The sequence below is a fragment of the Nesoenas mayeri genome (assembly GCF_963082525.1).
Source record: "Nesoenas mayeri genome assembly, chromosome: 32".
Classification (NCBI taxonomy): Eukaryota; Metazoa; Chordata; class Aves; order Columbiformes; family Columbidae; genus Nesoenas; species Nesoenas mayeri.
In genome coordinates, this window is record NC_137570.1 from 180,939 (window position 1) to 205,223 (window position 24,285).

Below are 24,285 nucleotides of genomic sequence, written 5' to 3' on the forward strand. Positions count from 1 at the left end.
TCTTGGAGGTGTCATTGACTTATTTGGGGGTGTCATTGATTTTTGGGGTGCCATTGACTTATTTGGGGGTGTCATTAATTTTTGGGGTGTCATTGACTTATTTGGGGAGCTCATGTTATTTTTGGGGGTGTCATTGATTTTTTTGGGGGGGGTCATTGATTTTTGGGGTGTCATTGACTTATTTTGGGGGTGTCATTGATTTTGGGGGGGCTCATGTTATTTTTGGGGTGTCATTGATTTATTGGGGGGTTCATGTTGATTTTTGGGGTGTCATTGATTTTTGGGTGTCATTGACTTATTTGGGGGGGTCCACGTTATTTTTGGGGTGCCATTGACTTTTTGGGGGTGTCATTGATTTTTGGGGGGTCATTGATTTTTGGGGTGCCATTGACTTATTTGAGGGTGTCATTGATTTGTGGGGGGGTCATTGATTTTTGGGGTGTCATTGGCTTATTTGGGGGGGGTCATTGATTTGGGGGTGTCATTGACTTATTTGGGGGTGTCATTGGTTTTTGGGGTGTCATTTACTTATTTGGGGGGTGTCATTGATTTTTGGGTGCCATTGACTTATTTGGGGGTGTCATTGATTTTTGGGGTGTCATTGACGTATTTGGGGGGCTCATGTTATTTTTGGGGTGTCATTGACTTTTTGGGGGGGTCATTGATTTTGGGGGTATCATTGATTTTTGGGGTGTCATTGACTTATTTTGGGGGTGTCATTGATTTTGGGGGGGCTCATGTTATTTTTGGGGTGTCATTGATTTATTGGGGGGTTCATGTTGATTTTTGGGGTGTCATTGATTTTTGGGGTGTCATTGACTTTTTGAGGGGGGTCATTGATTTTTGGGGTGTCATTGACTTATTTGGGGGTGTCCACGTTATTTTTGGGGTGCCATTGACTTTTTGGGGTGTCATTGATTTTTGGGGGTGTCATTGACTTTTGGGGGTATCATTAATTTTTTGGGGGGACTCAGGGTTATTTTGGGGGGTCCAGGTTATTTTGGGGGGGTCATTGATTTTTGGGGTGTCATTGACTTATTTGGGGGGGCTCATGTTATCTTGGGGGTGTCATTGACTTATTTGGGGGTGTCATTGATTTTTGGGTGTGTCATTGATTTTTGGGGGGGGGCTCTTGGTTATTTTGGGGGGGTCTGCATCTCATTGTGTGTATATGGGGGGGTCACTAATTTGGGGTCCCCCCCTTTTGCCCCCCCCCCCCAGTTCCGCCGCTGGTGAACAGCGGGGGGGTGGTGAAGATCGTGGTTCGTCAAGGGCCGCCCCTCCCCCCCCCCGGCCCCTCCCCCCCCTCCCCCCCCCCGCCCCTCCCCCCCCCCGCCCCTCCTCCTCCTCCCCCCCCTCTTCCCCCCCCAGCCAGGATGGGCCGCTGGCCCCTCCCCCCACGCCCCCCCCACCTCGCCCCTCCCCCCTCCTCAGGGTGCTGGCCCCGCCCCCCACGCCCCCCCCCGCCGCCCCTCCCCCCAGCGCTGACAACACGGTGAGTGAGACACACCCCCACCCCTCCCCCACCCATGGGACCCCCCCACCCATGGGACCCCCCCCCCCCAATTATGGGACCCCCCCACCCACTTATGGGACCCCCCACCCAACCCCCTCTTATGGGACCCCCCACTCCCCCACTTATGGGACCCCCCCACCCAACCCCCACCCAACCCCCACCCATGGGACCCCCGCCTCCCCAATTATGGGACACCCCCCACACTTATGGGACCCCCCTCCTACTCATGGGACCCCCCCCACCCAACCCCCACCCATGGGATCCCCCCCCCACCTATGGGACCCCCACCCAACCCCCACATTAGGGACCCCCCCACACACCCATGGGTGCCCCCCCCCCTTATACCCCCCCATTTATACCCCCCCCATCATGGGACCCACCCCACCTATGGGACCCCCCACCCAACCCCCACTCATGGGACACCCCCCCCCACTTATGGGACTCCCCATCCAACCCCCACCCATGGGTCTCCCCCCACTTATGGGACCCCCCCTACCCAACCCCCACCCATGAGACCCCGCCCCAACTTATGGGACCCCCCCCACCCAACCCCCACCCATGGGACCCCCCCCCCTACTTATGGGACCCACCACCCAACCCCCACCCATGGGACACCCCTCACCCATGGGACCCCCCCACCCACTTATGGGACCCCCCCCACCCAACCCCCACCCATGGGATCCCCCCCCCCCACCTATGGGACCCCCACCCAACCCCCACATTAGGGACCCCCCACACACCCATGGGTGCCCCCCCCCCCCCTTATACCCCCCCCTTTTATACCCCCCCCATCCATGGGACCCACCCCACCTATGGAACCCCCCCACCCAACCCCCACATTAGGGACCCCCACCACACACCCATGGGTGCCCCCCCCCCCCCTTATACCCCCCCCTTTTATACCCCCCCATCCATGGACCCACCCACCTATGGAACCCCCCCACCCAACCCCCACCCATGGGACTCCCTCCAACTTATGGGACCCCCCACCCAACCCCCACCCATGGGACCCCCCCCCACTCACTCATGGGACCCCCCACCCAAGCCCACCCATGGGACCCTCCCCCCACTTATGGGACCCCCTACCCAACCCCCACCCATGGGACCCCCCACCCCCCCACTTATGGGACCCCCCCACCCAACCCCATCCATTGGACCCCCCTTCCCCCACTCATGGGACACCCCCACCCAACCCCCAATTATGGGACCCCCCACCCAACCCCCACCCATGGGACCCACCCCATCTATGGGATCCCCCCCCCACCTATGGGACCCCCCACCCAACCCCCACATTAGGGACGCCCCCCCCACACCCATGGGTATCCCCCCCACCTTTTATACCACCCCGCCCACCCATGGGACCCCCCCATCTATGGATCCCCCCCACCCATGCGACCCCCCCCCACCCATGGGTGCCCCCCTGACCCCCCCCCCCCCCATTTCCTCTTCTCTTCCCCACAGCCCCTCCCCCCCCCAGGAGGAAGCGGAAGTTCCCGGGGTGGGGGGGAGGGGCCCCGACGCCCCCCCCGCCCCTCCCCCCCCGGCCCCGCCCCCCCGCAGCGCCGCCCCCCCCCCGCCGGCAGCCCCCGCCCCCCCCGCGCTCCCCCTTCTACCTGGTAAGGATGGGGGGGGGCACCCTTGGGTGGGGGGCACCCATAGGTCTCTATGGGGGAGTAAAGTGGGGGGGGGGATTTGGAGGTCCTGGGGGGGCACCCATGGGTGTCTATGGGGGTAAAGTGGGGGGTTGGGGGGGTCCAGGGGCACCCATAGATCTCTATGGCAGTTAAAGTGGGGGGGGTTGGGGGGTCTGGGTGGCACCCATGGGTGGGGGACACCCATAGGTCTCTATGGGGGAGTAAAGTGGGGGGGGGATTTGGAGGTCCTGGGGGGGCACCCATGGGTGTCTATGGGGGTAAAGTGGGGGTTGGGGGGGTCCAGGGGCACCCATAGATCTCTATGGCAGTTAAAGTGGGGGGGGTTGGGGGGTCTGGGTGGCACCCATGGGTGGGGGGACACCCATAGGTCTCTATGGGGGAGTAAAGTGAGAGGGGATTTGGGGGTCCTGGGGGGTCTAGGGGGGCACCCATGGGTGACGGGGGGGGGCACCCATGGGTGTCTATGGGGGTAAAGTGGGGGGTTGGGGGGGTCCAGGGGCACCCATAGATCTCTATGGCAGTTAAAGTGGGGGGGGTTGGGGGGTCTGAGTGGCACCCATGGGTGGGGGGGCACCCATAGGTCTCTATGGGGGAGTAAAGTGGGGGGGGGATTTGGGGTCCTGGGGGGTCTGGGGGGGCACCCATGGGTGGGGGGGCACCCATAGGTCTCTAGGGGGGAGTAAAGTGGGGGGGGGATTTGAGGTCCTGGGGGGGCACCCATGGGTGTCTATGGGGGTAAAGTGGAGGGTTGGGGGGTCCAGGGGCACCCATAGATCTCTATGGCAGTTAAAGTGGGGGGGGTTGGGGGGTCTGGGTGGCACCCATGGGTGGGGGGGCACCCATAGGTCTCTATGGGGGAGTAAAGTGGGGGGGGGGATTTGGGGGTCCTGGGGGGTCTGGGGGGGCACCCATGGGTGGGGAGGCACCCATAGGTCTCTATGGGGGAGTAAAGTGGGGGGGGATTTGGGGGTCTGGGGGGCACCCATGGGTGTCTATGGGGGTAAAGTGGGGGGTTGGGGGGGTCCAGGGGCACCCATAGGTCTCTATGGGAGTTAAAGTGGGGGGGGTTGGGGGCACCCATGGGGGGAGGGGGGTGGGCACCCATGGGTGTCTATGAGGGTTATAGTGGGGGGGTTGGGGGGTCTGGGGGGCACCCATAGGTCTCTATGGGGGGGTTAAAGTAGGGGGGGGGGTCTGGGGGCACCCATGGTGGGGGGGGCACCCATGGGTCTCAATGGAGGTTAAAGTGGGGGAGGGATTTGGGGGTCCTGGGGGGTCTGGGGGGCACCCATGGGTGACGGGGGGGGCACCCATGGGTGTCTATGTGGGTTAAAAGTGGGGGGCTGTTTGAGGGAGCCAGGAGTTCAAGGGACCCAGGAGTACCCCAAGGGACCCAGGAGTCCAGTAGGGACCCAGGAGTTCGGGAGGGGACCCAGGAGTACCCCAAGGGACCCAGGAGGTCCCCAAGGGACCCACGAGTTCAGTAGGGACCCACAAGTCTCGGAGGGACCCAGGAGTGCCCCAGGGGAACCACGAGTGCAGGAGGGACCTGGGAGTTCAAGAGGGAGCCAGGAGTACCCCAAGGGACCCAGGCGTTCGGGAAGGGACCCAGGAGTACCCCAAAAGGGATCCAGGAGTTCAGGAGCAACCTGGGAGTTCAAGAGGGACCCAGGAGTACCCCAAGGGACCCAGGAGTTCAGGAGGGACCCAGGAGTTCAGGAGGGACAGGAGTTTGGGAGGGACCCAGGAGTACCCCAAGGGACCCAGGAGTTCAGGAGGGACCCAGGAATACCCCAAGGGACCCAGGCGTTCAGGAGGGACCCAGGCATTCGGGAGGGACCCAGGAATACCCCAGGGGACCCAGGAGTTCAGGAGGGACCCATGATCACAGGAAGGACCCAGGAGTGCAGGAGGGACCCAGGAGTTCAGGAGGGACCCAGGAGTTTGGGAGAGGGACCCAGGAGTACCCCAAGGGACCCAGCACTTCAATAGGGACCCAGGAGTTCGGGAAGGGACCCAGGACTTTGGGAAGGACCCAGGAGTACCCCAAGGGACCCACGAACGCAGGAGGGACCCAGGCGTTCGGGAAGGCACCCAGGGGTGTCAGTGGGTCCCGTCTCAGCTTTGGGGTGCCCCCCATTGCCCCCCAACAGGAGTCCCTGGAGTCCAAGCGCGTCCGTGGCCGCGCGGAGCGGCTGGAGCGGCTGCTGCGGCTCAACGAGCTGCGCTGCGCCATGCGGCCCGTGTACGGCACCGAGGTGCTGGGCGCCCTCACCCTGCGCCCCACGGCGCCCCACGGGCTGCCCCACGGCCCCCTGGAGCAGCTGCGCCCCCTGCTGCAGCGGTAAGGGGGGACCCAGGCGTTCGGGAGGGACCCAGGCGTCCGGGAGGGACATAGGAGTGTAGGAGGGACCCAGGAGTTCGGGAGGGACCCAGGAGTTCGGGGGAGTTGGGGGGACCCAGGAGTCCTGGAGGGACATAGGAGTGTAGGAGGGACCCAGGAGTCCGGGAGGGACCCAGGAGTTCGGGAGGCACCGAGGTGCTGGGCGCCCTCACCCTGCGCCCCACGGCGCCCCACGGGCTGCCCCACGGCCCCCTGGAGCAGCTGCGCCCCCTGCTGCAGCGGTAAGGGGGGACCCAGGCGTTCGGGAGGGACCCAGGCGTCCGGGAGGGACATAGGAGTGTAGGAGGGACCCAGGAGTTCGGGAGGGACCCAGGAGTTCGGGAGGGACCCAGGAGTTCAGGGCTCAAGGGGTTTTGTGGGGACCCAGGAGATCAGGAGGGACCCAGGAGTTCGGGGGAGTTGAGGGGACCCAGGAGTCCTGGAGAGACATAGGAGTGTAGGAGGGACCCAGGAGTTCGGGGGACCCAGGAGTTCAGGGCTCAAGGAGTTTTGAGGGGACCCAGGAGTTCGGGAGGGACCCAGGAGTTCGGGACTCAAAGGGGTTTTGAGGGGACCCAGGAGATCAGGAGGGACCCAGGAGTTCGGGGGAGTTGAGGGGACCCAGGAATCCTGGAGGGACATAGGAGTGTAGGAGGGACCCAGGAGTTCGGGAGGGACCCAGGAGTTCGGGACTCAAAGGGGTTTTGAGGGGACCCAGGAGATCAGGAGGGACCCAGGAGTTCGGGGGAGTTGAGGGGACCCAGGAGTCCTGGAGGGACATAGGAGTGTAGGAGGGACCCAGGAGTTCGGGGGACCCAGGCGTTCGGGGGACCCAGGAGTTCGGGGGAGTTAGGGGGACCCAGGAGTCCTGGAGGGACATAGGAGTGGAGGAGGGACCCAGGAGTCCGGGAGGGACCCAGGAGTTCGGGAGGCACCGAGGTGCTGGGCACCCTCACCCTGCGCCCCACGGCGCCCCACGGGCTGCCCCACGGCCCCCTGGAGCAGCTGCGCCCCCTGCTGCAGCGGTAAGGGGGGACCCAGGCGTTCGGGAGGGACCCAGGAGTTCGGGGGAGTTGAGGGGACCCAGGCGTCCGGGGAGCTTGGGGAAACACAGGAGTTCAGGGCTCAAAGGGACTTGGAGGGACCCAGGAGTTCAGGAGGGACCCAGGCGTCCGGGAGGGACCCAGGAGTTCGGGAGAGACCCAGGAGTTCGGGGGAGTTGGGGGGACCCAGGAGTCTGGGAAGAACCCAGGAGTTCAGGACTCAAGGGGTTCTGAGGGGACCCAGGAGTTCGGGAGGGACCCAGGAGTTCGGGAGGGACCCAGGCGTCCGGGAGGGACCCAGGAGTTCGGGAGGGACCCAGGAGTTCGGGGGAGTTGGGGGGACCCAGGAGTCTGGGAGGGACCCAGGAGTTCAGGACTCAAGGGGTTCTGAGGGGACCCAGGAGTTCGGGTAGGGACCAGGAGCCCTCCAAGGGACCCAGGAGTGCCCCAAGGGACCCAGGAGTTCGGGAAGGACCCAGGAGTTCGGGAGGGACCCAGGAGTTCGGGAAGGACCCAGGAGTTCGGGGAGGGACCCACATAGGGGATCCAGGAGTTCTGAGGGACCCAGGCGTCCGAGGGACCCAGGAGTCCGGGAGGGGACCCAGGAGTTTGGGAGGGGACCCAGGAGTCCGGGAAGGACCCAGGAGTTCGGGGAGGGACCCACATAGGGGACCCAGGAGTCCAGGAGGGACCCAGGCGTCCGGGAAGGACCCAGGCGTCCAGGAAGGGACCCAGGTGTCCGGGTAGGGACCCAGGAGTCCAGGAGGGACCCAGGCGTCCGGGAGGGACCCAGGAGTTCGGGAGGGGACCCAGGAGTTCGGGGAGGGACCCACATAGGGGACCCAGGAGTTCTGAGGGACCCAGGAGTCCGGGAGGGGACCCAGGAGTTCGGGAGGGACCCAGGCGTCCAGGAAGGGACCCAGGCGTCCGGGTAGGGACCCAGGCGTCCGGCCGCTCCCCCAACCCGTGTGTGTGTCCCCCCCGCAGGTTCGTGTTCGTGGTGCCGGCGGTGGCGGCGCGGGGGGGGGCCCTGGTGAGCGGGCGCCCCCCCCCGTGGCGGCTGCGCCAGCGGCTGCAGCTGCAGCAGCGGCTGCGCCAAGAGCTGGAGGCGCTGGGGGGGGCGGCGCTGGTCGGGACCCCCCCCAGCCTGCCCGACCCCCGCCTGCTGCAGTACGACTGCGGTAGGACATGGGGACGTGGGGACATTGGGGGCGATGGGGGCATTGGGGGTAATGGGGGTGATGGGGGCGATGGGGGCGATGGGGGTAATGGGGACATTGGGGGCAATGGGGACATTGGGGGCAATGGGGACAATGGGGGCAATGGGGAGATTGGGGGTGATGGGGGCGATGGTGACATTGGGGGTAATGGGGACATTGGGGGCAATGGGGGTGATGGGGGCAATGGGGACATTGGGGGCGTTAGGGGCAATGGGGGTAATGGGGGCAATGGGAGTAATGGAGGTGATGGGGGCAATGGGGGCGTTGGGGACGTTGGGGCAATGGGGGCAATGGGGATAATGGGGACAATGGGGGCGTTGAGGGCAATGGGGGTAATGGGGGCGATGGGGACAATGGGGGTGATGGGGACAATGGGGGTGATGGGGACATTGGGGGCAATGGGGATAATGGGGGCAATGGGGACATTGGGGGTGATGGGGGCAATCGGGACATTGGGGACAATGGGGGCAGTGGGGTCAATGGGGGCGATGGGGGCATTGGGGGTAATGAGGGTGTTGGGGATATTAGGGGCAATGGGGACATTGGGGGCGATGGGGACATTGAGGGTAATGGGGACAATGGGGGTAATGGGGACATTGGGGGTAATGGGGGCATTGGGGGCAATGGGGTTAATGGGGACAATGGAGTTGATGGGGACAATGGGGGCAATGGGGACAATTGGGGCGTTGGGGGCAATGAGGGTAATGGGGGCGTTGGGGGTGATGGGGACATTGGGAACAATGGGGACATTGGGGGCAATGGGGGTAATGGGGGCGATGGGGACAATGGGGACATTGGAGGTGTTGGGGACAGTGGGGGCAATGGGGACATTGGGGGCAATGGGGATATTGGGGACATTGAGCGCAATGGGGACATTGGGGGCAATGGGGACATTGGGGACATTGAGGGCAATGGGGATAATGGGGGTAATGGGGACGATGAGGCAATGGGGCTAATGGGGGCGATGGGGCAATGGGGGTAATGGGGGCGATGGGGACAATGGGGACATTGGGGGCGTTGGGGACAGTGGGGGCAATGGGGACAATGAGGACAATGGAGGTGGTGGGGGCAATGGGGACATGGGGGGCATTGGGGTTAATGGGGACATTGGGGGCGATGGGGACAATGGGGACATTAGGGGCAATGGGGGCGATGAGGACAATGGAAGTGATGGGGACAATGGGGACATTGGGGGCAATGGGGGCAATGGGGGCAATGAGGACAATGGAGGTAATGGGGACAATGGAGGCAATGGGGGTAACGAGGGCGTTGGAGACATTGGGGGCGTTGGGGGTAATGGGGACAATGGGGACATTGGGGGCAATGGGGGTAATGGGGACAATGGGGACATTGGGGGCAATGGGGGTAATGGGGACAATGGGGACATTATGGGCAATGGGGGCATTGGGGGCAATGTTTCCATTGATGTTCCCATGTCCCCATTGATGTCCCCATGACATCCCCATATCCCCATTGATGTCCCCATTGACATTCCCATTGACGTTCCCATTGACGTTCCCATTGATGTCCCCATTGATGTCCCCATTGACGTTCTCATTGATGTCCCCATGTCCCCATTGATGTCCCCATTGACGTTCCCATTGACGTTCCTATTGACATTCCCATTGATGTCCCATTGATGTCCCCATGACATCCCCATGTCCCCATTGATGTTCCCATTGATGTCCCCATGTCCCCATTGATGTCCCCATTGACGTTCCCATTGATATTCCCATTGACGTTCCCATTGATGTCCCCATTGATGTTCCCATTGACGTTCCCATTGACGTCCCCATTGACATCCCCATTGATGTCCCCATTGACGTCCCCATTGACGTCCCCATTGATGTTCTCATTGATGTCCCCATTGACGTCCCCATTGATGTTCCCATTGATGTCTCCATTGATGTCCCCATTGACGTTCCCATTGACGTCCCCATTGACGTCCCCATTGACGTCCCCATTGATGTTCCCATTGATGTCCCCATTGACATTCCCATTGACGTCCCCATTGACGTCCCCATTGACGTTCCCATTGACGTTCCCATTTATGTCCCCATTGATGTCCCCATTGATGTTCCTATTAATGTTCCCACTGATGTCCCCATGTCCCCATTGATGTCTCCATTGATGTTCCCATTGATGTTCCCACTGATGTCCCCACTGATGTCCCCATTGACGTTCCCATTGATGTTTCCATTGATGTCCCATTGATGTCCCCATGTCTCCATTGATGTCTCCATTGATGTCCCATTGATGTCTCCATGTCCCCATTGACGTTCCCATTGACGTTCTCATTGACGTTCTCATTGACGTTCCCATTGACGTTCCCATTGATGTCCCCACGTCCCCATTGACGTTCCATTGACGTTCCCATTGACGTTCCCGTTGCCGTCCCCACTGATGTCCCCACTGATGTCCCCGTGTCCCCGTCCCCAGGGAAGCTGCAGACGCTGGACGTGCTGCTGCGGCGGCTCAAGGCCGGGGGGCACCGCGTGCTGGTGTTCACGCAGATGACGCGCATGCTGGACGTGCTCGAGCGCTTCCTCACCTTCCACGGACACCTCTACCTGCGCCTGGACGGCAGCACCCGCGTGGAGCAGAGACAGGTGGGACCCAGGCGTCCGGGGGGGACCCAGGCGTCCGGGGGGGACCCAGGCGTCCGGGGGAGCCAGGAGTTCGAGAGGGAGCCAGGAGTTCGGGGGGACCCAGGAGTTCAGGGGGACCCAGGAGTTCGGGGGAGCCAGGAGTTCGGGGGGGACCCAGGAGTTCGGGGGAGCAAGGAGTGCGGGGGGACCCAGGAGTTCGGGGGAGTCTGGGAAGAGCCAGGAGTTCAGGAGGGACCCAGGAGTTCGGGGGGACCCAGGAGTTCGGGGGGGACCCAGGAGTTCGGGGGAGCAAGGAGTGCGGGGGGACCCGGGAGTTTGGGAGGGACCCAGGAGTTCGGGGGGACCCAGGAGTTCGGGGGGACCCAGGAGTTCGGCGGGGACCGAGGAGTTTGGGAGGGACCCAGGAGTTCGAGAGGGGCCACAAAGGGTCGACAGGGACTCAGCAGTTCGGGAGGGACCCAGGAGTGCCCCAAGAGACCCAGGAGTGCGGGAGGGACCCAGGAGTTCAGGAGGGACCCAGGAGTTCAGGAGGGACCCAGGAGTGCCCCAAGAGACCCAGGAGTTCAGGAGGGACCCAGGAGTTCGGGAGGGACCCAGGAGTGCCCCAAGAGACCCAGGAGTTCAGGAGGGACCCAGGCGTCCAGGGAGGGACCCAGGCGTCCGGGAAGGGACCCAGGAGTTCGGAAGGGGCCACAAAGGGTCGACAGGGACCCAGCAGTTCGGGAGGGACCCAGGAGTGCCCCAAGAGACCCAGGAGTTCAGGAGGGACCCAGGAGTGCCCCAAGAGACCCAGGAGTGCCCCAAGAGACCCAGGAGTTCAGGAGGGACCCAGGAGTTCAGGAGGGACCCAGGAGTGCCCCAAGAGACTCAGGCGTTCAGGAGGGACCCAGGAGTGCCCCAAGAGACCCAGGAGTTCAGGAGGGACCCAGGAGTGCCCCAAGAGACCCAAGAGTTCAGGAGGGACCCAGGAGTTCAGGAGGGACCCAGGAGTGCCCCAAGAGACCCAGGAGTTCAGGAGGGACCCAGGAGTGCCCCAAAGAGACCCAGGAGTTCAGGAGGGACCCAGGAGTGCCCCAAGAGACCCAGGAGTTCAAGAGGGACCCAGGAGTGCCCCAAGAGACCCAGGAGTTCAGGAGGGGACCCAGGAGTGCCCCAAGAGACCCAGGAGTTCAGGAGGGACCCAGGAGTGCCCAAAGAGACCCAGGAGTTCAGGAGGGACCCAGGAGTTCAGGAGGGACCCAGGAGTTCAGGAGGGACCCAGGAGTGCCCCAAGAGACCCAGGAGTTCAGGAGGGACCCAGGCGTCCAGGGAGGGACCCAGGAGTGCCCCAAGAGACCCAGGCGTTCAGGAGGGACCCAGGAGTGCCCCAAGAGACCCAGGAGTTCAGGAGGGACCCAGGAGTGCCCCAAGAGACCCAGGAGTTCAGGAGGGACCCAGGCGTCCAGGGAGGGACCCAGGCATCCGGGAAGGGACCCAGGCGTCCGGCGCTGACCCCGCCCCCCCATCCCCATAGGCGCTGATGGAGCGCTTCAACGCGGACAAGCGCATCTTCTGCTTCATCCTGTCAGGAGTGCGGGAGGGGACCCAGGAGTGCGGGAGGGGACCCAGGAGTGCCCCAAGAGACCCAGGAGTGCCCAAAGACACCCAGGAGTTCAGGAGGGGACCCAGGAGTTCAGGAGGGGACCCAGGAGTGCCCCAAGAGACCCAGGAGTTCAGGAGGGACCCAGGCGTCCAGGGAGGGACCCAGGAGTGCCCCAAGAGACCCAGGCGTTCAGGAGGGACCCAGGAGTGCCCCAAGAGACCCAGGAGTTCAGGAGGGACCCAGGAGTGCCCCAAGAGACCCAGGAGTTCAGTAGGGACCCAAGAGTTCAGGAGGGACCCAGGAGTGCCCCAAGAGACCCAGGCGTTCAGGAGGGACCCAGGAGTGCCCCAAGAGACCCAGGAGTTCAGGAGGGACCCAGGAGTTCGGGAGGGGACCCAGGAGTGCCCCAAGAGACCCAGGAGTTCAGGAGGGGACCCAGGAGTTCAGGAGGGACCCAGGAGTGCCCCAAGAGACCCAAGAGTTCAGGAGGGACCCAGGAGTTCAGGAGGGACCCAGGAGTGCCCCAAGAGACCCAAGAGTTCAGGAGGCACCCAGGCGTCCAGGGAGGGACCCAGGCATCCGGGAAGGGACCCAGGCGTCCGGCGCTGACCCCGCCCCCCCATCCCCATAGGCGCTGATGGAGCGCTTCAACGCGGACAAGCGCATCTTCTGCTTCATCCTGTCGACGCGCAGCGGGGGCGTCGGGGTGAACCTGGCGGGGGCCGACACCGTCGTGTTCTACGACAGCGACTGGAACCCCACCATGGACGCGCAGGCGCAGGATCGGTGCCACCGCATCGGCCAGACCCGCGACGTGCACATCTACCGGTGCGCGCCCCTCCCCCACCCTCGGTTTCCCCTCCCCCGCCTTCGTTTCCCATCCCCCACCCCTGTATTCCCATCCCCCACCTCTGTATTCCCCTCCCCCACCTTCGTTTCCCATCCCCCACCCCTGTATTCCCCTCCCCCACCTTCGTTTCCCATCCCCCACCCCTGTATTCCCCTCCCCCACCTTCGTTTCCCATCCCCCACCCTTCCTTCCCCTCCCCCACCCTTGGTTTCCCCACCCTCAGTTTCCCCTCCCCCACCCTCCTTTCCCATCCCCCACCCCTATATTCCCATCCCCCACCCCACTTTCCCATCCCCCACCTCTATATTCCCCTCCCCCACCCCTATATTCCCCTCCCCCACCCTTATTTCCCCTCCCCCAGCCCCCATTTCCCACGCTCAGTTTCCCCTCCCCCACACTCGGTTCCCACCCCCCACCCTTGGTTCCCATCCACCATATCCAGTTGCCCCTCCCCCACCCTCGGTTTCCCCTCCCCCACCCTCCTTTCCCATCCCCCACCCCTGTATTCCCCTCCCCCACCTTCGCTTCCCATCCCCCACCCTTCCTTCCCATCCCCCACCCTTGGTTTCCCCACCCTCAGTTTCCCCTCCCCCACCCTCCTTTCCCATCCCCCACCCCTATATTCCCATCCCCCACCCCACTTTCCCATCCCCCACCCCTATATTCCCCTCCCCCACCCCTATATTCCCCTCCCCCACCCTTAATTCCCCTTCCCCAGCCCCCATTTCTCACACTCAGTTTCCCCTCCCCCACACTCAGTTCCCATCCCCCACCCTTGGTTCCCATCCACCCTATCCAGTTGCCCCTCCCCCACCCTCGGTTTCCCCTCCCCCACCCTCATTTCCCATCCCCCACCCCTGTATTCCCCTCCCCCACCTTCGTTTCCCATCCCCCACCCTTCCTTCCCCTCCCCCACCCTTGGTTTCCCCACCCTCAGTTTCCCCTCCCCCACCCCACTTTCCCATCCCCCACCTCTATATTCCCCTCCCCCACCCCTATATTCCCCTCCCCCACCCTTATTTCCCCTCCCCCATCCCCCATTTCCCACACTCAGTTTCCCCTCCCCCACACTCGGTTCCCACCCCCCACCCTTGGTTCCCATCCACCCTATCCAGTTGCCCCTCCCCCACCCTCGGTTTCCCCTCCCCCACCCTCATTTCCCATCCCCCACCCCTGTATTCCCCTCCCCCACCTTCGTTTCCCATCCCCCACCCTTCTTTCCCATCCCCCACCCTTGGTTTCCCCACCCTCAGTTTCCCATCCCCCACCCCTATATTCCCCTCCCCCACCCCACTTTCCCATCCCCCACCCCTATATTCCCCTCCCCCACCCCTATATTCCCCTCCCCCACCCTTATTTCCCCTCCCCCAGCCCCCATTTCCCACGCTCAGTTTCCCCTCCCCCACACTCGGTTCCCACCCCCCACCCTTGGTTCCCATCCACCATATCCAGTTGCCCCTCCCCCACCCTCAGTTTCCCATCCCCCACCCCTATATTCCCCTCCCCCATCCCACTTTCCCATCCCCCACCCCTATATTCCCCTCCTCCACCCCACTTTCCCATCCCCCACCCCTACATTCCCCTCCCCCAGCCTTGATTCCCATCCCCCACCCTTATATTCCCATCCCCCACCCTTATTTCCCCTCCCCCACCCTTGATTCCCATCCACCATATCCGATTTCCCCTCCCCCACCCCTGTATTCCCCTCCCCCACCTTCGTTTCCCATCCCCCACCCTTCTTTCCCATCCCCCACCCTTGGTTTCCCCATCCTCAGTTTCCCATCCCCCACCCCTATATTCCCCTCCCCCACCCCACTTTCCCATCCCCCACTCCTATATTCCCCTCCCCCGCCTTCATTTCCCCTCCCCCACCCCTATATTCCCCTCCCCCACCCTTAATTCCCCTCCCCCAGCCCCCATTTCCCACACTCAGTTTCCCCTCCCCCACACTCGGTTCCCACCCCCCACCGTTGGTTCCCATCCACCATATCCAGTTGCCCCTCCCCCACCCTCGGTTTCCCCTCCTCCACCCTCATTTCCCATCCCCCACCCCTGTATTCCCCTCCCCCACCTTCGTTTCCCATCCCCCACCCTTCCTTCCCCTCCCCCACCCTTGGTTTCCCCACCCTCAGTTTCCCCTCCCCCACCCTCCTTTCCCATCCCCCACCCCTATATTCCCATCCCCCACCCCTATATTCCCATCCCCCACCCTTATTTCCCCTCCCCCACCCTTGATTCCCATCCACCATATCCGGTTTCCCCTCCCCCACCCCTGTATTCCCCTCCCCCACCTTCGTTTCCCATCCCCCACCCTTCCTTCCCCTCCCCCACCCTTGGTTTCCCCATCCTCAGTTTCCCATCCCCCACCCGTATATTCCCCTCCCCCACCCCACTTTCCCATCCCCCACCCCTATATTCCCCTCCCCCACCTTCATTTCCCATCCCCCACCCCTGTGTTCCCATCCCCCACCCTTATATTCCCATCCCCCACCCTTATTTCCCCTCCCCCACCCTTGATTCCCATCCACCATATCCGGTTTCCCCTCCCCCACCCCTGTATTCCCCTCCCCCACCTTCGTTTCCCATCCCCCACCCTTCTTTCCCATCCCCCACCCTTGGTTTCCCCACCCTCAGTTTCCCCTCCCCCACCCCTATATTCCCCTCCCCCACCTCACTTTCCCATCCCCCACCCCTGTGTTCCCCTCCCCCACCCCTGTATTCCCCTCCCCCACCCTTATGTTCCCATCCCCCACCCTTATTTCCCACCCCCCGGCCTCAATTCCCCTCCCCCACCCCCGGGTTCATTGTCTCCATTGTCCCCATTATCCCATTATTCCCATTGTCCCTATTGTCCCATTGTCCGCATTGTCTCATTATCTTCATTAACCCATTGTCCCGTTATCCCAATTATTATCCCCATTGTCCCATTATCCCATTGTCCCATTATCCCATTGTCCCCATTGTCCCATTGTCCCCATTGTCCCATTATCCCCATTGTCCCCATTATCCCATTGTCCCCATTGTCCCATTGTCCCCATTATCCCATTGTCCCCATTGTCCCATTGTCCCCATTATCCCATTGTCTCCATTATCCCCATTGTCCCATTATCCCACTGTCCCCATTATCCCATTATCCCCATTGTCTCATTATCCCATTGTCCCATTGTCTCCATTATCCCCATTGTCCCATTATCTCCATTATCCCATTATACCCATTGTCCCATTATCCCATTGTCTCTATTATCCCCATTATCCCCATTGTCCCATTGTCTCCATTATCCCATTGTCCCCAATATCCCATTGTCCCCAATATCCCATTGTCCCCATTGTCCCATTGTCCGCATTGTCCCCATTGTCCCATTATCTTCATTAACCCATTGTCCCCATTGTCCCATTATCCCCATTGTCCCCATTATCCTATTGTCCCCATTGTCCCATTATCCCATTGTCCCATTGTCCCCATTATCCCCATTGTCCCATTGTCTCCATTATCCCATTATCCCCATTGTCCCATTATCTCCATTATCCCATTATACCCATTGTCCCATTATCCCATTGTCTCTATTATCCCCATTATCCCCATTGTCCCATTGTCTCCATTATCCCATTATCCTATTGTCCCCATTGTCCCATTATCCCATTGTCCCATTGTCCCCATTATCCCCATTGTCCCATTGTCTCCATTATCCCCATTGTCCCATTATCTCCATTATCCCATTATACCCATTGTCCCATTATCCCATTGTCTCTATTATCTCCATTATCCCCATTGTCCCATTGTCTCCATTATCCCATTATCCCCTTGTCCCCATTATCCCCAATATCCCATTGTCCCCATTATCCCATTGTCCCCATTGTCCCATTGTCCGCATTGTCCCCATTGTCCCATTATCTTCATTAACCCATTGTCCCCATTGTCCCATTATCCCCATTGTCCCATTGTCCCCATTATCCCCATTGTCCCATTGTCTCCATTATCCCATTATCCCCATTGTCCCATTATCTCCATTATCCCATTATACCCATTGTCCCATTATCCCATTGTCTCTATTATCCCCATTATCCCCATTGTCCCATTGTCTCCATTATCCCATTATCCTATTGTCCCCATTGTCCCATTATCCCATTGTCCCATTGTCCCCGTTATCCCCATTGTCCCATTGTCTCCATTATCCCCATTGTCCCATTATCTCCATTATCCCATTATACCCATTGTCCCATTATCCCATTGTCTCTATTATCCCCATTATCCCCATTGTCCCATTGTCTCCATTATCCCATTGTCCCCAATATCCCATTGTCCCCATTGTCCCATTGTCCGCATTGTCCCCATTGTCCCATTATCTTCATTAACCCATTGTCCCCATTGTCCCATTATCCCCATTGTCCCCATTATCCTATTGTCCCCATTGTCCCATTGTCCCCATTATCCCCATTGTCCCATTGTCTCCATTATCCCATTATCCCCATTGTCCCATTATCCCATTGTCTCTATTATCCCCATTATCCCCATTGTCCCATTATCTCCATTATCCCATTATACCCATTGTCCCATTATCCCATTGTCTCTATTATCCCCATTATCCCCATTGTCCCATTGTCTCCATTATCCCATTGTCCCCAATATCCCATTGTCCCCATTGTCCCATTGTCCGCATTGTCCCCGTTGTCCCATTATCTTCATTAACCCATTGTCCCCATTGTCCCATTATCCCCATTGTCCCCATTATCCTATTGTCCCCATTGTCCCATTGTCCCCATTATCCCCATTGTCCCATTGTCTCCATTATCCCATTATCCCCATTGTCCCATTATCCCATTGTCTCTATTATCCCCATTATCCCCATTGTCCCATTATCTCCATTATCCCATTATACCCATTGTCCCATTATCCCATTGTCTCTATTATCCCCATTATCCCCATTGTCCCATTGTCTCCATTATCCCATTATCCCCTTGTCCCCATTATCCCCAATATCCCATTGTCCCCATTATCCCATTGTCCCCATTGTCCCATTGTCCGCATTGTCCCCATTGTCCCATTATCTTCATTAACCCATTGTCCCCATTGTCCCATTATCCCCATTGTCCCATTGTCCCCATTATCCCCATTGTCCCATTGTCTCCATTATCCCATTATCCCCATTGTCCCATTATCCCCATTATCCCATTGTCCCCATTATCCCCATTATCCCCATTGTCCCATTATCTCCATTATCCCATTGTCTCCATTATGCCCATTGTCCCATTATCCCCATTATCCCGTTGTCTCCATTGTCCCAATTATCCCAATTGTCCCATTATCCCATTGTCCCATGATCCCCATTAATCCCATTAATCCCATTGCCCCATTAAACCCAGTAATCCCACTGTCCCCATGGTCCCCATTGTCCCCAATGTCCCCGTATCCCCATTGTCCCCAATGTCCCCATTGTCCCCTTATCCCCATTATCCCACTGTCCCCGTTATCTCATTATCCCCATTATCCCATTAATTAGTCCCATCATGCCCATTGTCCCCACTGTCCCCAATGTCCCCATTGCCCCCAATGTCCCCATCGCCCCCATTGTCCCCATCGCCCCCATTGTCCCCATTGTCCCCCTCACCCCCATTGTCCCCATCGCCCCCATTGTCCCCATCATCCCCATTGTCCCCATCATCGCCATTGTCCCCATCGTCCCCATTGCCCCCAATGTCCCCATCACCCCCATTGTCCCCATCGCCCCCATTGTCCCCATTGCCCCCAATGTCCCCATTGCCCCCAATGTCCCCATCGCCCCCATTGTCCCCATCGCCCCCATCGCCCCCATTGTCCCCATCGCCTCCATTGCCCCCATTGTCCCCATTGCCCCCATTGCCCCCAAAGTCCCCATTGTCCCCAATATTCCCATCGTCCCCATCACCCCCATTGTCCCCATTACCCCCATTGCCCCTATCGCCCCCATTGTCCCCATTGCCCCCATTGCCCCCAATGTCCCCATTGTCCCCATTGCCCCCATCGCCCCAATTGTCCCCATTGCCCCCATTGCCCCCAATGTCCCCATTGTCCCCATCGTCCCCATCACCCCCATTGTCCCCATCGCCCCCATTGTCCCCATTGCCCCCATTGTCCCCATTGCCCCCATTGCCCCCAAAGTCCCCATCGTCCCCATCACCCCCATTGTCCCCATCATCCCCATCACCCCCATTGTCCCCATCATCCCCATTGTCCCCATTGCCCCCAATGTCCCCATTGCCCCCAATGTCCCCATCGCCCCCATTGTCCCCATTGCCCCCAATGTCCCCATTGCCCCCATTGTCCCCAATGTCCCCAGTGTCCCCATCGCCCCCAATGGCCCCATTGCCCCCATTGCCCCCATTACCCCCATTACCCCCATTGCCCCCATTGCCCCCATTGCCCCCATTACCCCCATTGCCCCCATTGCCTCCATTGCCCCCATTGCCCCCATTGTCCCCATTGCCCCCATTGTCCCCATCACCCCCATTGTCCCCAATGTCCCCATTGTCCCCGTGTCCCCAGGCTGATCAGCGAGCGCACGGTTGAGGAGAACATCCTCAAGAAGGCCAATCAGAAGCGCATGTTGGGGGACATGGCCATCGAGGGCGGGAACTTCACCACCGCCTACTTCAAACAGGTGCGGGGACCCAGGCGTCCGGGGGACCCAGGAGTTCGGGAGGGACCCAGGAGTCCGAGAGGGACCCAGGCGTCTGGGGACCCAGGAGTTTAGGAGGGGACCCAGGAGTTTAGGAGGGGACCCAGGAGTTCGGGAGGGACCCAAGCGTTCAGGAGGGACCCAGGCGTCCGGGAGGGACCCAGGAGTTCGGGAGGGGACCCAGGAGTTCGGGAGGGACCCAGGAGTTCGGAGGGACCCAGGCGTCTGGGGACCCAGGAGTTTAGGAGGGGACCCAGGAGTTCGGGAGGGATCCAGGAGTTCGGGAGGGGACCCAGGCGTCCGGGGACCTAGGAGTTTAGGAGGGGACCCAGGAGTTCAGGAGGGACCCAGGAGTTCGGGAGGGACCCAGGAGTTTGGGAGGGGACCCAGGAGTCCAGGAGGGACCCAGGAGTTCAGGAGGGACCCAGGAGTTTGGGAGGGGACCCAGGCGTCCGGGGACCTAGGAGTTCAGGAGGGACCCAGGCGTCCGGGGGGGACCCAGGCGTTCGGGAGGGACCCAGGCGTCCAGGAGGGACCCAGGCGTCCAGGAGGGGACCCAGGCGTCCGGGAAGGGACCCAGGAGTTCAGGAAGGGACTCAGGAGTTCAGGAGGGACCCAGGAGTTTGGGAGGGACCCAGGTGTCCGGTGACCCAGGAGTTCACAAGGGACCCAGGAGTTCGGGGGGGACCCAGGCGTCCAGGGACCCAGGCGTCTGGGAAGGGACCCAGGAGTTCAGGAAGGGACCCAGGAGTTCGGGAGGGAACCAGGAGTATGGGAGGAGTCGTGGAGTTTGGGAGGGGACCCAGGTGTTCGGAAGGGACCCAGGCGTCCGGGGACCCAGGCTTTCGGGAGGGACCCAGGAGTTCGGGGGGGATCCAGGAGTCCAGGAGAGACCGAGACATTCAGGAGGGACCCAGGAGTCCAGGAGGGACCCAGGCTTTCGGGAGGGACCCAGGCGTCCGGGAGGGACCCAGGCGTCCGGGAGGGGACCCAGGCGTCCGGGAGGGACCCAGGCGTCCGGGAGGGGACCCAGGCGTCCGGTCCAACCCCCATTTCCTCCCCCTCCCCCCCAGCAAACCATCCGGGAGCTGTTTGACATGACGCCGGAGGAGCCGGGACGGCCCGAGAGGGACAAGGACAGGGACAGGGACAAGGACAGGGATGGGGACAAGGACAGGGATGGGGACAAGGACAAGGATGGGGACAATAGGGACGGGGACACGGAGCGCGACGGGGACGGGGACGCGCAGAACGAGGAGGACGAGGACCCGGCGGCCACGCGGAGAACGCACATCCTGGAGCAGGTGGGGTCCCCAGTGTCACCGTTGTCACCAGTGTCACCATTGTACCCATTGTCCCATTGTCCCCAGTGTCCCCATTGTCACCATAGTGCCCATTGTCCCATTATCCCATTATCCCATATTCCCCATTGCCCCCATTGTCCCCAATGCCCCCATTACCCCCATTGTCCCCATTGACCCCAATGTCCCCATTGCCCCCAATGTCCCCATCGCCCCCAATGTCCCCATTGTCCCCATGTCCCCATTGTCCCCATTGCCCCCACTGTCCCCATTGCCTCCATTGCCCCCAATGTCCCCATTGCCCCCATTGTCCCCATCGCCCCCAATGTCCCCATCGCCCCCATTACCCTCATTGTCCCCATTGCCCCCATTGACCCCATTACCCCCAATGTCCCCATTGCCCCCACTGTCCCATCGCCCCCATTGTCCCCATTGCCCTCATTGACCCCATTGCCCCCAATATCCCCATTGCCCTCAATGTCCCCATTGCCCTCAATGTCCCCATTGCCCTCAATGTCCCCATTGCCTCCATTGTCCCCATTGCCCCCATCGCCCCCATTGACCCCATTACCCCCAATGGCCCCATTGTCCCCATCGCCCCCATCACCCACATTGTCCCCAATGTCCCCATTGTCCCCATCGCCCCCATTGCCCCCATTACCCCCATTGTCCCCATCGCCCCCATTGTCCCCATTGTCCCTATTTTCCCCAATATCCCCATTGCCCCCACTGTCCCCAGTGTCCCCATTTTCCCCATTATACTCATTATACCCATTGTCTCCAGTGTCCTCAATGTCACTGGGATCCCCCATTGTCCCCATTGCCCCCATTGCCCCCAATGTCCCCATTACCCCTAATGTCCCCATTGCCCCCATTGCCCCCATCGCCCCCATTGCCCCCAATGTCCCCATTGCCCCCAATGTCCCCATTGCCCCCATTGCCCCCATTACCCCCATTGTCCCCATTGCCCCCATTGCCCCCATTGCCCCCAATGTCCCCATCGCCCCCATTGTCCCCATCGCCCCCATTGCCCCCAATGTCCCCATTGCCCCCATTGCCCCCATCATCCCCATTACCCCCATTGCCCCCATTGCCCCCAATGTCCCCATTGCCCCCATTGCCCCCATCATCCCCATTACCCCCATTACCCCCATCGCCCCCATTGCCCCCAATGTCCCCATTGCCCCCAGTGTCCCCATCGCCCCCATTGCCCCCATTGCCCCCATTGTCCCCATTGCCCCCAATGTCCCCTTTGACTCTAATGACCCCATTGCCCCCAATGTCCCCATTCCTCCCATTGCCCCCATTGTCCCCATCGACCCCATTGCCCCCAATGTCTCCATTACCCCCAATGTCCCCATTGCCCCCATTGCCCCCATTACCCCCAATGTCCCCATTGCCCCCAATGTCCCCATCGCCCCCATCGCCCCCAATGTCCCCATCGCCCCCATTGTCCCCATTGTCCCCAGGCGCTGTGCGGGGCCGAGGACCCCGAGGACATCCGGGCGGCCTCGCAGGCGCAGGCCGAGCGCGTGGCGGCCATGGCCGAGTTCAGCGAGAGCCTGAGCCCCGAGGACGAGCGCAACGGCCCCGAGCCCGAGGAGGAGCTGTCCAAGGCCGAGCAGGAGATCGCCGCGCTGGTCGAGCAGGTGGGGACCCAGGCGTCCGGGAGGGACCCAGGAGTTCGGGAGGGACCCAGGAGTTTGGGGAGACCCAGGAGTTTGGGGGGACATGGGAGTGTGGGGGGACCCGGGAGTTCAGGATGGACCCAGGCGTCCAGGAGGGACCCAGGAGTTCGGGAAGTCAAGGGGTTGGAGGGACCCAAGTGACCAGGAGAACGTGGAGATGTTGTGATCATAGAGGTCTAGGAGGGACCCAGGAGTTCGGGGGGACCCAGGAGTTCGAGAGGGACCCAGGCATTCGGGAGGGACCCAGGAGTTCGGGGGGACATGGGAGTGTGGGGACCCAGGAGTTCGGGAGGGACCCAGGAGTTCAGGAGGGACCCAGGAGTTCGGGGGGGACCCAGGAGTTCGGGGGAACATGGGAGTATGGGGGACCCAGGCATCTGGGGGGACCCAGGAGTTCGGGAGGGACCCAGGAGTTCGGGAGGGGACCCAGGAGTTCGGGGGGACCCAGGAGTTCGGGAGGGGACCCAGGAGTTCGGGGGGACCCAGGAGTTCGGGAGAGACGCGGGAGTTTGGGGACCCGGGAGTTTGGGGACCCAGGAGTTCGGGAGGGACCCAGGAGTTCAGGAGGGGACCCAGGAGTGCGGGAGGGACCCAGGAGTCCGGCGGGGAAAGGGACCCAGGCATCCAGGGAGACAACAGGGACCTACGGAGTGACAGGGACCCAGGCGTCCGGGGGGGGACCCAAGAGTTTGGGAGGGACCCAGGAGTTTGGGAGGGACCCAGGAGTTCGGGAGGGACCCAGGAGTTCGGGGGGCGGACCCAGGCGTCCGGGAGGGGACCCAGGAGTCCGGGGGGGACCCCGGCATCCGAGGGACCCAGGCGTTCGGGCACAGCTCACCCCTATCGAGCGCTACGCCATGAACTTCCTGGAGGCGTCGCTGGAGGACGTGAGCCGGGAGGAGCTGAAGCTGGCGGAGGTGGGTGCGGGGACCCAGGCGTCCGGGAGGGACCCAGGCGTCCGGGAGGGACCCAGGAGTTCGGGGGGACCCAGGAGTGCGGGAGGGACCCAGGAGTTCGGGGGGACCCAGGCGTCCGGGAGGGACCCAGGCGTCCGGGAGGGACCCAGGAGTTCGGGGGGACCCAGGAGTGCGGGAGGGACCCAGGAGTTCGGGGGGATCCAGGAGTGTGGGGGGACACTGGAGTTCAGGAGGGACCCAGGAGTTTGGGGGACCCAGGAGTTCGGGAGGGACCCAGGCGTCCGGGAGTGGACCCAGGCGGCCGGGAGGGACCCAGGAGTTCGGGAGGGACCCAGGAGTTTGGGGGACCCAGGAGTTCGGGGGGACCCAGGAGTCCGGGAGGGACCCAGGAGTCCAGGAGGGACCCAGGAGTGCGGGAGGGACCCAGGCGTCCGGGAGGGACCCAGGAGTGCAGGAAGGGACCCAGGCGTCCGGGAGGGACCCAGGAGTTTGGGAGGGACCCAGGAGTGCCCAAAGAGACCCAGGAGTTCAGGAGGGACCCAGGAGTTCAGGAAAGGACCCAGGCGTCCGGGAGGGACCCAGGAGTTCAGGAGGGACCCAGGAGTGCCCAAAGAGACCCAGGAGTTCAGGAGGGACCCAGGAGTTCAGGAAAGGACCCAGGCGTCCGGGAGGGACCCAGGAGTTCAGGAGGGACCCAGGAGTGCCCAAAGAGACCCAGGAGTTCAGGAGGGACCCAGGCGTCCGGGAGGGACCCAATGTTCTGGGAATAGACCCAGGAGTTCAGGAGGGACCCAGGAGTTCGGGAGGGACCCAGGAGTGCCCAAAGAGACCCAGGAGTTCAAGAGGGACCCAGGCGTCCGGGAAGGGA

The 24,285-nt window shown here is 61.7% G+C and overlaps 1 protein-coding gene across 1 annotated transcript in view; it reads left to right on the forward strand.

Annotated features, from left to right (window-relative positions):
• LOC308051154 (helicase SRCAP-like) overlaps nucleotides 1–24,285 on the forward strand; it is a gene marked incomplete at its 5' end in the record, with an annotated part of 35,425 nt that overhangs the window by 10,353 nt on the left and 787 nt on the right. The window contains 9 exons of the mRNA XM_080361485.1: nucleotides 1,435–1,495; nucleotides 5,325–5,515; nucleotides 7,585–7,778; nucleotides 10,257–10,426; nucleotides 12,640–12,836; nucleotides 19,379–19,493; nucleotides 20,585–20,815; nucleotides 22,282–22,461; nucleotides 23,334–23,417. Of these exons, the coding sequence (XP_080217611.1) occupies nucleotides 1,435–1,495; nucleotides 5,325–5,515; nucleotides 7,585–7,778; nucleotides 10,257–10,426; nucleotides 12,640–12,836; nucleotides 19,379–19,493; nucleotides 20,585–20,815; nucleotides 22,282–22,461; nucleotides 23,334–23,417 (1,423 nt within the window). The remainder of the gene's footprint in view (nucleotides 1–1,434; nucleotides 1,496–5,324; nucleotides 5,516–7,584; nucleotides 7,779–10,256; nucleotides 10,427–12,639; nucleotides 12,837–19,378; nucleotides 19,494–20,584; nucleotides 20,816–22,281; nucleotides 22,462–23,333; nucleotides 23,418–24,285) is intronic.